This window comes from Ornithorhynchus anatinus, chromosome 5 (assembly GCF_004115215.2).
Source record: "Ornithorhynchus anatinus isolate Pmale09 chromosome 5, mOrnAna1.pri.v4, whole genome shotgun sequence".
Classification (NCBI taxonomy): domain Eukaryota; kingdom Metazoa; phylum Chordata; class Mammalia; order Monotremata; family Ornithorhynchidae; genus Ornithorhynchus; species Ornithorhynchus anatinus.
The window spans coordinates 37,822,636-37,836,209 of NC_041732.1; the positions used below are offsets into that span (position 1 = coordinate 37,822,636).

Here is a 13,574-nt window from a genome sequence, read left to right on the forward strand (position 1 = left end):
CCCATGTGGGCTCAGTCTTAATTCCCATTTTACAAGATGAGGTAACTGAGGTGCAGAGGAAGTGAAGGGACTTACCAGAGGTCACACAGCAGACAAATGGTGGAGCTGGGATGAGAACCCAGATCCTTCTAACTCCCAGGCCCATGCTCTGTCCACTAGGCCATGCTGGTTCAACTGATGAATGCGTGCATACTGTTTGGGGTGTCAGGTGCTGAAACTCCTTCCTTTAAGGATCTGTGTTGGGAGTATCCACCTGAGAGTAGAGAAAGATGTGTGATTATAACTTAAATTCTTTTTATTATTTTTCCTTTTAAAGATTTGAAGGAAATGTGCCTTAGTGCCCTGGCCAATCTAACATGGCAGTCCCGGACACAGGATGAGCATCCCAAAACCATGTTCTCCAAAGACAAGGTAAGACTGCAGTTACCAAGTAGTTCTAGACCCATTTTCGTAAACATCAACTATAACAAGAACTTTGTAAAGCTGATGGAAGATGCTTTTCTCCAGCTTCTAAACTGAAACAGCTGTATTGTCCTTGCTTGTCTATTCTCGTTAGAATTAGTGTGTTCTGCTCGCTTTCCTCTGGTTTAACTCCCTTTCTTCTCTGTGCTAATTGTATGATAGCGCATTATTTATTTAAACTCATTGCCCATTCAGGCTTCTTCAGCACAGTTATATGCTGGAGTTTCCAAAACAGTTTTTAAGTTTGCATTTCAAAATACTCTTTGTTCACAGCTTTAATTAACACTATAATTGAAATGAGTTCCATATCTTCCTTTACCAGAGAGAAATCTACAGAGTTCTGTTATTGGAAGACCAAATCCTATTAGTTTTTCCTTTGCAACATCTCCAGATTCCCCTCCTTCCTCTCCATTCGGACTGCCACCAAGCTGCTCTAAGCATCTGTCATATCCCAACTCAGCCATTGCATCAGACTTCCCTGCTTCCAGCCTCTCCAATCCGTACTTTGCAGCCCAAATCATTTTTCTAAAACATGGCTTTTCACACATCTCCTTACTCCTTAAAAACCTCCAGCGGTTGTCCATTCGTCTGGGCATCAAGCAGAATCTCATGACTGTTGGCTTTAAGACACTCAATCAGCTCTCTCCCCCGCTTACCCACTACACCCGAGCTCGCGTGCTGTGTGCATCTCAAGCCAAACTATTCACTGGCTGTCATTTGCATCTCACCACTGTCCTTCTGCTCATGCTCTCCCTTCTGTGTGGAACTTCCTTCCCCTTCACATCTGGCAGATTACTGCTCTCCCCCATCTTCAAGATCCTTCTGAAATCATATTGTCTCCAGGAGGACTTCCCTAACTAATCTCCCCACTCTTTTTCCCCCTCTTCTGCCATTTGTGTGTCATTTAAGAACTTGGGTACTCATTTTCTGTTTGTAGGTAGCACTTTTATGCATATCTTTTTACTTTATTGATTTTCCCCTAGCTGTAACTCATTTTAGTGTCTGTCTCCCCTCCTAGATTGCAAACCCTTTGGAGCAGGGATCATTTCTATTATCTATTGTACTCTTCCAAGCACTTAGTACAGTGCCCTGCACAGAGTGCTCAGTTTTGATTGATTGAGTTATCAAGCAGAAATTCTCTTGCAACTGGAAGATTGATTAACTTTAATGAGTCATGTCTTGGAAGGAGCTCTGAAAAATCTTTTTTTTTTTCTTAAACAAGGATATTATACCTTTTATTGATAAGTATTGGGAGTGCATGACAACCAGGCAAAGACCTGGGAAGATGACCTGGCCAAACAACATTGTTAAAACAATGGTAAGTATTTTTCCACAATTTTAATTTAGATATTTGAAAATTCTAATTTATTCAGTCTGGCTTTGTTTTTCTAGTTCATTAGTCAATAAGAAAGTGAATACAGACTGATCTGTGTGAATCCCAGCAATTTTCAGAGAAGATTTCTTCCAGTGGGAAGTGTTTAGTTTATTGTGTTTGGGGCGGGGGGTTTCTAGCTTTTTTTGAAACATCCCTTGCAGTTGTCAGATTTCATGTGAAATTCCTCTCCCTTTTTCTATGCCCCTCACATCCAGACCCATGCAGGCACATACCCTTCACAGAGTAGTAATCTGTAATGCCTCAGTCTTGGGGCACTGAGTCTCTCTCCCTCCTGACATTCTCACTGCTGCTGCTTCTTGCTGGGCTCCTTGGAGTTCCCACTGTCTCTCAATCCGTAGGACCTACGTTATTGACCATACCCTGTTTTTAGTCCTTTAAAGCACATGGATGAAAACCTCTAGTGTTCAAAAACTGCTTCAACCCATGCAAATTTTCCAGGAATTGATGAAATTATTGCTTTGTAGTGTTTTGTCGGGGATGACTTGCTTCTTATATGATTATGTAGTCTCCCCTTGAGAACAACAGAAAGATCTAATCCCTCACTAAGATTTCAGGGCCGAGAAGCAGCATGACCTGATGGAAAACAGACTGGTCTGGGAGTCCGGAGACTTTTTTTTGTAAATCAAGCACTTACTATATGCCAGGTGCTGTTCTAAACACTGGGATAGATATAAGGTAAATCAGATTACTGGGGATTTAATACTAGCTCTGCCACTTACTCGTTCGGTGACTTTGGGGCAAATCACTCACCCTCTCTGTGTGTCAGTTTTCTCATCTGTAAAATGGGGACCAAAATACCTCTTCTCCAGACTGAGGGCCCCATGCGGGACAGGGACTGTATCAAATCTAATTATCTAAAACTTACCCCAGTGCTTGGCACATAGTAAGTGCTTAAGAAATGCTCCAGATATTAACAGCCCAGGTGAAGGAATTAGTCATCTGGGTTTGTGCAGCTCCACTCGCATTCTCCCTTCCCTGCCAGTTGTGTTGGTGAGGGGCACGGTGTTCCACAAGCTGCTACTAGACAGGGATGTGCCCATCAGAAAGTGCATGCAAGAATTCTCAAGTGCAGCCGAATACCCTGCAGGACCGTGCTGATGCTCGACTGTAGTATCAAAGACCAGAAGCCGCTACCGAATTGGCACCCCTGTTTGCCAACTGTTTTTAGGACTTCTGCTGGGCCCACTGCCCACCTCCACCCCTCCCAACATTTCTGAACCTCTGCTGGCACAGCTCCTGCAGTCACTCCCCTACTTCTAGCTCCGACACATTCCCGCTATTCCGAGGTTTGGGCCGCCCTTTGGCAGAGACCTCATTTATATTGAGACCAAGGATGGGCAGATTATGGCCTGGGGGCCATATCTGGCTCACAGAACTCTTAATCCATCCTATAGGTCATCTGAAAAGCGGGGTCTTGGCTTTAATGAAATTTATGGTATTAGGCCCTTACTGTGTGTTGGACACTGTTCTAAGTGTTGGGATAGATATAAGTGTATCGGATCGGACCCAATCACTGTCCTACACGGGGCTCACAGTCTAGGTAGGAGATCAGATATTGAATCCCCATTTTTACAAATGAGGAAACTGGCAACAAGAAGTTGAGTGACTTCCCCGAGACCACACAGCAGGCAAGTGGTAGAGCTGGGGTTAGAACTCAGGTCTTCTGACTCCCAGACCCATGTCTTTTCTACTAGCCCCCAATGCTCCTCTAGACTCCTCTTCAGCTCCACCAGCATTACAGCGCAGAAGTCCACCTCTTGCAGGAACGAAGAGCAAGTGAAAGGAAGGGGTAGCCCAAGCTTCCTGCCACAGGACCCAGATGCGGCTTAGTCCAGAAAGTTTGCCCACTCCTGCCCCAGGCATTTGAAAGATTGTTCTTCATCAGGTGAAGAATGCATTCTTGGGATCATTCACTTGAGATGTAAAAATGAAAAGCATAATTTACTCAGGTATTGGTCGGTGGTAATTTTTGACCCTGTAGTATGATTTTTTTTAACTTAAAAGTGACCTCCTTTGCAGAGTAAGGAGAGAGATGTATTCTTGGTGAAGGAACACCCAGACCCCGGCAGCAAAGACCCAGAGGAGGATTACCCAAAGTTTGGGCTTTTGGACCAGGTGCACTATTCTATTTTGTACTCTCTTTCTCGAAAGGCATATTGTGCTCTCTGGCTACATCAGGTGGCTACATCTTGAGGAAACTAAACTAAAGTTCACTTTCTAATCTCTTTGGTGCTCTTCAAATTTCACACTTCGTCAGAACTGTCAATTCCAGTGCTATTGAAATGTTTCCTCTAGCCAACCCTTGATTATCTGGCCACCTTGAGATTTTATTTTTCTTCCTAACAGTATGCTTTTCCTGTTTTGAAGTGCTACACTGTTATTTTTGAAACCACTGCATTCTTTTCAGGACCTTGGTAATATCGGTCCCGCCTATGATAACCAGAAGCAAAGCAGTGCTGTTTCTACTAGTGGAAACTTGAACGGTAAGTTTTCGAACATTGTATTGCAAGAGTATTTGCAAGATCTCGTTATACTTTTTTTTAGAAAATCTTGCAGTTAATTAGGCCATCCATGCACTTCCCACCTGCAAAGCCCTGCACTTAATACTGAGGTAGATGCAATATTATGGGATCAGACACAGTCTCTGTCCCATTCAGGGCTCAGAGTCTTTGTTACATATCTCCTCACCCTCCCTAGGGTGTGAAATCTTGCAGGGGTTGACTTCCAGCATGTGGTGACCTGAGGCACTGGGGGATGCTGGTCTGGACGGCAACAGCAGACCCCGGAGCCCTCATCTCAAGACGGCACCGAGCCACATGTGACTCGGACCCTGCCAGGGTAGGAAATGAGGCTCCTAATGCTTCGATGTGCTGCAGCTGCGGGAAAGGCTGGGCCTGGGTCAGATGGCAGACCCTTGAGCCCCGGTCCTTCAGGTTTATCAGTGACTGGGAAGCGTCGTAATTGTTGTCACCCCACAAATAATCCCAGATGGCAACTCAGTTGACTTTTTCAGGGGGACTAGGCCTCAGAAGGTGAAGAAGGAAGCCCTGGAGGAGGGGGAAGAAGAAGAAAACAGTGCGGAGGAGGCGGAGAGCGTTGGGGGTTAGGAGGGCCAAAGTGGGAGTCCGGAGTGCTCAGGATATCTGGGAGAGAGAAATGCAAGAGTGGTAATAGTAGGGCCAGGCCCTGGTAGGGAGCAGGAGCAAGAGAGAACGGTGGAAGCACCGATGGTGACAGGGAAGCGCGCAGGGTCAAGGGCAGGAGGAGCACTCGGGCTCGGCCAGAGTATTTCTGCTAGTTCATCCTCATGTTAAAGTTGTAAAAGCTAGAATGTTAAATGACAGTAGCATGTCTGGGTATTTGCCTCTCTTTAATTGAGAGGGTGACCTGACATGAGATGAATTTAGTGCAGAACCAACTGCTGAAGATTTAAGACCAAACCTGTTTTTGTTGTTTGTTGTAAACTCCTACAACTCCTTATGAACTCTGCTGCTCTTTTCCATTTTAACCTCCACCTTTTCTTCTTCCATGTCAATGAAAAATGAGTCCAACCCTGTCTTCACATTTTCCATACTTCGAGATTTCGAATTGTTTAGAAATTTGTCGAACTGTGGACATTTATGTAGCGATCTCCCCTCCCATCACATTTACATTATTTATGAAAGAGCCGGGGTGCACAAAGGGGTTGTCAGAGTAGGATGGTGATGGTGTTGAAAATATCTAACCACTTTTCATCATTTTTAGGTTTCTGTTGATCTCGAAATTTTCTATTTATTACCTTGAATTTTTTTTCTCCTTGTGGTTGTTCAAATTTGACATACACATGGTGCCACTTCTGTCCTTACAGGTGGAGCCTCTTTTGGAGGTGAATATTTTACCTTTCAGCCTCTCAGACTTAAGTATTGTGTGGTTTGGAAAGTGCTTTTGCTCAGTTGTCCTAAAAGCTAAAATTAATTCAGAAAATCTAAAGGTCTCTGAAAATTGGTGATAATTCTTAATATGAAACTAAAAAAATCTAGCAGTGTTAGTAGTTCTAAGCTTTTACATTATCATATTCTGCCAAGCATGACCAGTGGCTGTTCTTAATGGAATTTCTTCTTGTGGTACAATAATTAGTTGCAATATCTCACTAATTAAAACCAATTACAATTGAGAACGTCCATGAATCACGCTGAAAGCTCCAGGAGAGTCTAACTTGAACTTGAAAAATGGCAGAGTCAGGTTACCTTTGAAAGTTAGCCCTTAGGGAGCCCAGCTGGCTTCTATGGAATTCAGAGGAGGTACTGCTTAGAATCTGGTCCTGTTTGGTGCAGAATATGATATCCTTCTCAGGGATCTTGTACCTTTTCACTGCCACAGGTATGCTGATAGTTCCTAGCTTGCTTCACTTTTAGAGTCAATACTTTATGCAATTTTAAATAAAGGTGTTTTCCTGCAGTTCAGTGAAATTCTCAAAAATGAACTTCACGTGAGTGAGAGGCGGCAATGAACTGATTTCAGGATACTATATTTCTAAGATCCCCCCCCCCCCAAAAAAAAAATTATGGCTTGTTTTAATGTGGAGGTATATTCTTTTGGGTATAAAATATAGTCTCACACTAATGCCCCCTTTTTTTCTAGTATCATGTGGCAGATTCAGACTAACTTGAATTAAATGTCTGGCCCTGATCTTTAAATAACTGAAGTTCAGATTGCTTTTGCCTTGAGCAACCAATGGCCTGCTAGAGTTTAGGCCTTTAGTTTTCACTGTAAGAAGTGACCCTCTTCCTGTCCTATCAGAAGCTATCATTTGGAAATTTGCTTAGCAACACTGGAGAGAAACACCTTTTAGTGCTTTTGTTTTTTGTCTGGTGCGTTTTGTTATGTATGTTAGATTTTAAAATTAAGTGCTTATTGCTTCAGCAGGTATTGCGCCTAATATGTTTTTGGAGTGTAACGTGCAGTTAAGGCAAGTGAACGTCTGCTTATAATGAGGACAGTCTCTATGTAGATGTTTGTTCTGATTTGGGTAAAAATTTCTGTCCAGTTGTTTGGAATCTTTGTAGCTGTGGGTGTTTGGAATCTCCATGAATAAAATTTGCTTCTGTGTGTCTGGTGCTCAGCTGAAAGGTAGCAGCGTTTTGCTGGGGAATGAAAGACTACAGACAATATGTCAAACAATCACTGGACTGTTGAGTTGTCGGTTTTGTTTCCACGACTGAAATTCCTAATTTTGGCCCATTGGAAGCACTTCCCCAATTTCTTCAGCTGTGAAGTAGTTAATTCTGTTGAATTTATGAGAAAGTGGCCCGTTGTTCAGCACAATCACATTTCAGTCTCTATCCTCCATGGAGTTTCTGACCCCACACTTTATTTTTTTTGTCACAATTAATTGACAGGGGTTCTTGTCTCTTTCCAAAGGGGGAATTGCGGCAGGTAGCAGTGGGAAAGGAAGAGGGGCCAAGCGCAAACAGCAGGACGGAGGGACAACTGGCACCACCAAGAAAGCCCGAAGGTAAGTAGAAACGCCACAGTCCTAGGGATCCTCTGGCAGTGGTGGCCCACTGCTGTCTTCCCAATAAGCATCTTCCTTTTGTCCCATTTGCTTGTACAGGGCAGGATGATGTGTTTAAAGAAAGAAAGTGGATGTGAAGTTTGAAAATGTGTTTCCAAGTGAAAAGGTCAAAGAGACATGGGAAAATTTAATTCAGTATGGGGGACACAAACTCGAGTGGCTACTAGCCTTTGGTATTTTTCTCCTCCACAGTGACCCCTTATTTTCTGCCCAGCGCCTCCCCCCTCACGGCTACCCACTGGAGCACCCCTTCAACAAAGACGGCTATCGCTACATTCTGGCCGAGCCTGATCCCCACGCTCCTGACCCTGAGAAACTGGAGCTGGACTGCTGGGCCGGAAAGCCCATTCCTGGAGACCTCTACAGAGCTTGCCTTTATGAACGGGTCCTGCTCGCGCTGCATGACCGAGGTATGTACGGTTTTACCTTGGTGCCAAGTGAAAAACTTTAGAAACATTCAGTATAGACCAGTTAGCCCCGCTGATGGGCCAGGGGAGAAAGCACAGCTCTGGGAGTCCGGAGATCTGAGTCCCAGGTTCAGTTCTGCTGGTAGCCGGCTAACGTGTGAATGTAGCCACACAAGCCAGTAGCACTAGAATCATTTCCTCTGCCCAGGTTCTTGGTCCTGAAGCCTCAGGACCAGGGCTTGTCCATCTCTCCTGTTGGTACACTCCATCATCATCACAGATCACCCCCACCTGATTCTTCGTCACCACCTGATTGATGGCTTGTCCTGAGAAGCATAGTAACATACCATGACAACGGTGCCGAAAGATCAGAGGATGTGGTCAATGCCCTACAACCTCAAATCATATGGGTACTTTGAGGTATCCCAGAATTGCCATGGGGATTTGTTTTGGTCCTATAGTGGTTCCAGTGGAATTCTTTTTGGGTGACAGTTGTCTTGGGAGCATCCACTGGAAGATGAGCTAATCTCTCTGTGCGGAATTCACCCTCCCAGGGGACTGGGAAGATTTTTAGCCTTCCCACCAAGGGTTCCAATAGGCAGAGCAACTGTCAGCCTTCCTACCTGCAATTATTGGCTCTCTGGAGCAGCAAAATGGGAGGAGCCTTAGAATTGCCCCAGCCCTTCAGGGGAAATCCTCAAACCAGACATGTCCCATCCTACTCTGAAACCACTTATAGGATTCAGAGAGAACCCTAACCTGCCATCCCAAAGAGACAGGTGGGGGTCCAATCACCAGTCAGTATTGGCTGCAATTTTCAGCCGACCTTGGTTCCGAAAAAACACAGACAGTCTGAGTATTAGCAGGGCTGTTTTGTGCTCTGCCTTCATTAGGGTCTAATAGGAAATAACACTGTCACTTGGAAGTGAGAGGCATCTGACCCATCCCTCAGGAATCAGAATGGGTTTCAGTCAAACAGGTGGTGGTCATTGGTGGTGTTCCTCTTTACTAAGTGAAACCATCACTTTGCCTGCCTGGTCAAATTCAGAGACTAGAACCAAGAGGTTTTTTTAAATCTCTGAATAGAAATTGGCCTGTTTCATGAAATTTACTCTTCAAGATCCTGAGATGTAGTAAGGGAAGGCAACATTGAACCCTCATTGTAGTTGTTTTGAAATCCAGCACAGCACAGTATCCACGGCCACCACCTATAGCTTGTTGATTCCTTATGGACTTTGGATTGAAGAGATTTAAACTACCTTTTCTTGCCGTCAGTTGTTTGCTGGCTTTGCAGTTCCTTTATCTGTAGATGACCCCATTGCCACCTCTTGTTTATATGATTCCCATTCTCCAACCCCCAATCAAATTTTGGTCGGGAAGAGATTAAATCAATGAGGCATCTGTTTTTGTGTCCTTCATAATTTCAGCTCCCCAGCTAAAGATTTCTGACGACCGGCTGACTGTAATCGGAGAGAAGGGCTATTCTATGGTGCGGGCCTCACATGGGGTGCGCAAGGGTGCCTGGTACTTTGAAATCTCAGTGGACGAGATGCCTCCAGACACTGCTGCTAGACTGGGTTGGTCCCAGCCACTAGGTAAGCAGGGGACAATGAGGAATGGATAGGTCCTGCAGTTGGCAGGAAAGATTGCCCAAATGAGCTAGAGGACCTCTTGGTGCTCGTAGAGCTGTGAAGAGGAAGCTCGGGTGTGATAGTACCAGATACAGTTTTTCAGTCCAGTGTTCTCCCAGCCACCCCACTTTCTCCCTTGCTGCTGATATAAGTGCTTTTATATAAACTTCTTGGGAATTCATGAATTTGTTCCTGCTCTCTAAGACTTTTGGCAGGGCTTATGAAAATTCAAGACATTTCAGAATGAAAATGAACTGAGAAGAGAACCCAAACCTGCTGGGAACTGGAGGTGAATTAACCCTGGTATTTTCTGGGTGTTCTGTGTTGGGGCAGGAAACCTCCAAGCCCCACTGGGTTATGACAAGTTCAGTTATTCTTGGCGGAGCAAGAAGGGAACCAAGTTCCACCAGTCCATTGGCAAGCGCTACTCTTCTGGCTATGGACAAGGAGATGTCTTGGGGTTTTACATCTCCCTTCCCGAAGAAACAGAGACTGCTAAATCCCTGCCTGACACCTATAAGGATAAGGTGAGCTCGTTCTCCGCCTGGTAGCAGTTGAGGTTTTTCCAACCCTGATTCCTGTCACCCCAACTGCCAACAGAGGAGCTTCAGGGCAGTAGTAGGAGTCCAAAGAAACTGGTGGTGGTATGAGAGGAGAGGCACATAGTTGAGCAGATTCTGATTGAGCAGATATCCTAGCCAGTCAGGACTCGAAGAAGGATGTAAAGAAGCAGCATGGCCTAGTCGATAGAGCATAGGCCTGGGAGGCAGAAGGATCTGGGTTCTGATCTTGGCTCTGCCATTTTTCTGCTTGTGACCTGGGTCAAGTCACCTCACTTCTCTGGGCCTCATTTCCCTCATCTTTAAAATGGGGATTAAGGCCGTGAGCCCAATGGGGGACTGGAATTTGTCCAACCCAATTAGGTTATATCTACTCCAGCGCTTAGTACAGTGCCTGGCACATAGTAAATGCTTAACAAGTACCGTGAAAGGAAAAAAACCCCAAAACCCAGTCAAAAACCTGCCTGGACAGTTAGCTTTCAGTCAGTCTGGGGGAAAAAAATAATTCTTGGTAAATGACTTTGTTTTCCATTGAAAAGAGAGTGATTGTGGGTTTGTGTTTTTTTTTTTCCAAACAAGAATTGGTTTTGCTCCCAGAAGACACTTTATCAGGATGTCTTATAAAGTGAGGTAGCAAAAATGAATTTCCAGATCAGATGTTAGGCTCTTCGGGATTGAGTGTTTGAAGCCGGAAACTACCCACTTCCCTTTTGTAGTGATATAGGTCTAGGGTCCACGTTACTTATTCAGTCCATCAGTAGGCAAGGCTAGATGAGTGGACGGAAAATGCTAATAGGATCCTCTAGGCACGGGGCCATAAGAGAAAATGGGAAGGGGAGGCTGGGGATCAGTGGCATTGTGATATGCCAGCCTGTTTCAAGCTGGATATCATCTTGTTGGGTTAATCAGACTCATGTATTGAGTGCTTACTGTGCAGAGCATTGTAGTAAGTGCTTGGGAGAATATAGTATAACAGAGACAGTAGACATGTTCCCTGCCCACAAGGAGCTTACAGTCTACATTTTGAGATTATATGTTCCTCATTTTATCTGTGCTCTTTCCCTAAGTGAGAAAGTAAGGGGTTGATATCCAACTGTCCCTATCCCAAAATAGGCTGTTCTTTTGTCACACATGATAAAGGTTCAATAGAATATAAACTATTTTTGTTTTGCATTATGTGCCTATTTGTTTTATCTCTACACGTTTGACTGTGTCTCCTACGTGTATGTTCTCTTCAGGTTTTTTTTCAATCTTATGAGCTCCTGGGGTCTGGTCCTTTTGAATTTGCTTTGTATCCTACTTTTCAGGGCTGCGTGCATAAGTGTACTGTGTTACTTGATACTTTGTGAGATCATGTTTTCTCTCTCTTGTGGCTTCCTAGGCTTTGATAAAGTTCAAGAGTTATTTGTATTTTGAGGAAAAGGACTTTGTGGATAAAGCAGAAAAGAGCCTAAAGCAAACCCCCAAAAGCCAAGTGAGTTCAACTTTTTGTTTGGTCAGGAGTGGTTGTGTAAAGAGATGGCAGAGTTCTTTCTAGAGTAAGGCATAGAGTCCTGAGTCTTAATTTCTCCAGAGAGGGCAGAGTTTGGAGACACAGGAGAATGTGGAAGTCTACTTGGTGGAACAGTTTAACCAGAAGAGTCTTTGTTCCACCAAGAGATTTTAGGATGCATTCCTGATACCTTTCTTGTAGGAAAACAGCATGGCGTAGTGGTAAAATCATGTTCCTCGGCGTCAGAGGACCTGAGTTCTAATGCCGGCTCTGCCACTTACCTGTTGTGTGACCTTGGGCAAGTCGCCTCACTTCTCGGAGCCTCGATTCCCCCATCTGTAAAACGGGAATTCAGTACCTGTTGTCCCTCCTAGACTGTGAGCCCCACGTGGGACCTGATTATTTTGGATCCACCATAGCGCTTAGTACAGCTTGGTACATAGTAAGCACTAAACAAGTACCACAGTTAATGTTATTCATCATAGAGAAAGGTCTGATTGATGGTATTTATGATGGTCTCCTAAAACACATGATTTTCCATCTTCCAGATAATATTCTACAAAAATGGCGTTAGCCAAGGAGTGGCCTACAAGGAAATATTTGAAGGAGTTTACTTTCCTGCTATCTCCCTCTACAAGAGTTGCACTGTATGTATAATTTCCCAGACTGGTCTTAATTTCCAGGGTGTTTGAGGAGAACTACTGAATATTTGGTTGTGGGTCAAAATCCAGGAGGGAGACTAGAATAAGCCTGAAAATCAAGTAGTTGTGAGCCTTTGATTGATTCCAAAGTCTCTAGACTGTGTGTTACTAGTGTTGCCCGTCCCTTACTATTTGGGTCAAGAATAAAGTCCGAGGGACTTTTAGGGACTTTTTATCTTGGGGTTGTGTGATTAGCAGGACTTAGTTTAACAAAAGCCAAATCATGTCACTCCATGTCATGTTCATCAGATTTCCTTTTTTCTAGGTTTCCATCAACTTTGGGCCCTGCTTTAAGTATCCACCAAGGGAGATCACTTACCGTCCTGTGAGTACCAGTTCAGAAAACCATTGCCTACCCTCTTCTTCATTGCCCCCACCGACTCCTTACTTGGGCGGGCTGTTGAAATTGTTCATTTCCTGTGTTTTGTCTTTCTTGCCTGCAGATGAGTGACATGGGCTGGGGCGCTGTAGTGGAGCACACATTGGCCGATGTCTTGTATCACGTAGAAACAGAAGTGGATGGGAGACGGAGTCCCCCGTGGGAGCCATAGCCATATCTCCCATTTTCAGGCAGGGACTTACTGGGAATAAAGCCGGGTTTGTTGTATTTGATCTTCCTTTTTCACAGTCTCCTGTGTGCTTCTCCCTGAAGGGATGGCACAGAATGGCACCTGCTGGGTAAAAGGGGAGTAAGGTCTCTGCCTTCTGTGTATCCATGGGGTTGCTCTTCTCTGATGAGCCTCACTATGAAAACGCCAGTTCTTCACAAGCCAGTGAGTTCTCCCTGTAGTTGTCCTTCCCTCCAGGCTATCAGTACTTCTATAGGCCAGTAGTACTTCTGTAAAGCGGTTCTCCTGAGTGAGGTGTCATGTCTCTGCGGCTTCTTTCTCTAGTAACAGTTTTCTGTATGTGGGTGTTGACACTGCCCTTTCAGAATTTCATTTCTCAGGGGTCAGTCACCCCGGACTTCCCAGAGCAGCTGAAATCAGTGGCTCCTGCCAAATGTGACGACCAAGCAGTTGTATGCTCCAAACGGTTCCCTTTTTAATGATTGTAAATAATACTTTTCATATGGAGGGAACTTCAGAGCGCCAAAACAACTGAGTGTGAAACTAATTGTGAATGGAATACATGCTTTGAGTTTTTTTATATAGTAGAAGTCTTAAAATAAAATTTTAAAGTGGTTCGTGTGCTGCTTTTGAGCTGTCTTTCAGGCTAAATTCCTTGGAGCAGAAGCCATCCTGTCTGTGTATCTCAGATCCTGAAGACCAGGGACCTTTCAGGAGAGAGAGGTAGCCATATGGGAACAAAGATAAGGTTCAAATTGGACCTTTTCTTTAGCATATCTCTCAACTCTTCATATCTTTTATG

At 44.4% G+C, this 13,574-nt stretch overlaps 1 protein-coding gene across 3 annotated transcripts in view; it reads left to right on the top strand.

Moving 5' to 3' along the window:
- The window catches only part of ASH2L (ASH2 like, histone lysine methyltransferase complex subunit), a 34,295-nt gene that overhangs the window by 5,134 nt on the left and 15,587 nt on the right, over positions 1 to 13,574 (top strand). The window contains exons 5-17 of one of the 3 annotated variants that reach the window (XM_007661081.4): positions 317 to 411; positions 1,685 to 1,780; positions 3,878 to 3,973; positions 4,266 to 4,341; positions 5,706 to 5,723; positions 7,259 to 7,352; positions 7,605 to 7,822; positions 9,247 to 9,414; positions 9,784 to 9,977; positions 11,392 to 11,484; positions 12,051 to 12,149; positions 12,469 to 12,528; positions 12,647 to 13,423. In XM_007661081.4, coding sequence (XP_007659271.2) covers positions 317 to 411; positions 1,685 to 1,780; positions 3,878 to 3,973; positions 4,266 to 4,341; positions 5,706 to 5,723; positions 7,259 to 7,352; positions 7,605 to 7,822; positions 9,247 to 9,414; positions 9,784 to 9,977; positions 11,392 to 11,484; positions 12,051 to 12,149; positions 12,469 to 12,528; positions 12,647 to 12,754 — 1,415 coding nt within the window. In that variant the 3' untranslated portion in view covers positions 12,755 to 13,423. Of the gene's footprint in view, positions 1 to 316; positions 412 to 1,684; positions 1,781 to 3,877; positions 3,974 to 4,265; positions 4,342 to 5,705; positions 5,724 to 7,258; positions 7,353 to 7,604; positions 7,823 to 9,246; positions 9,415 to 9,783; positions 9,978 to 11,391; positions 11,485 to 12,050; positions 12,150 to 12,468; positions 12,529 to 12,646; positions 13,424 to 13,574 lie in introns of those variants that run through there. The other 2 variants (XR_003759672.2, XM_001519463.6) reach the window with 2 other exon arrangements.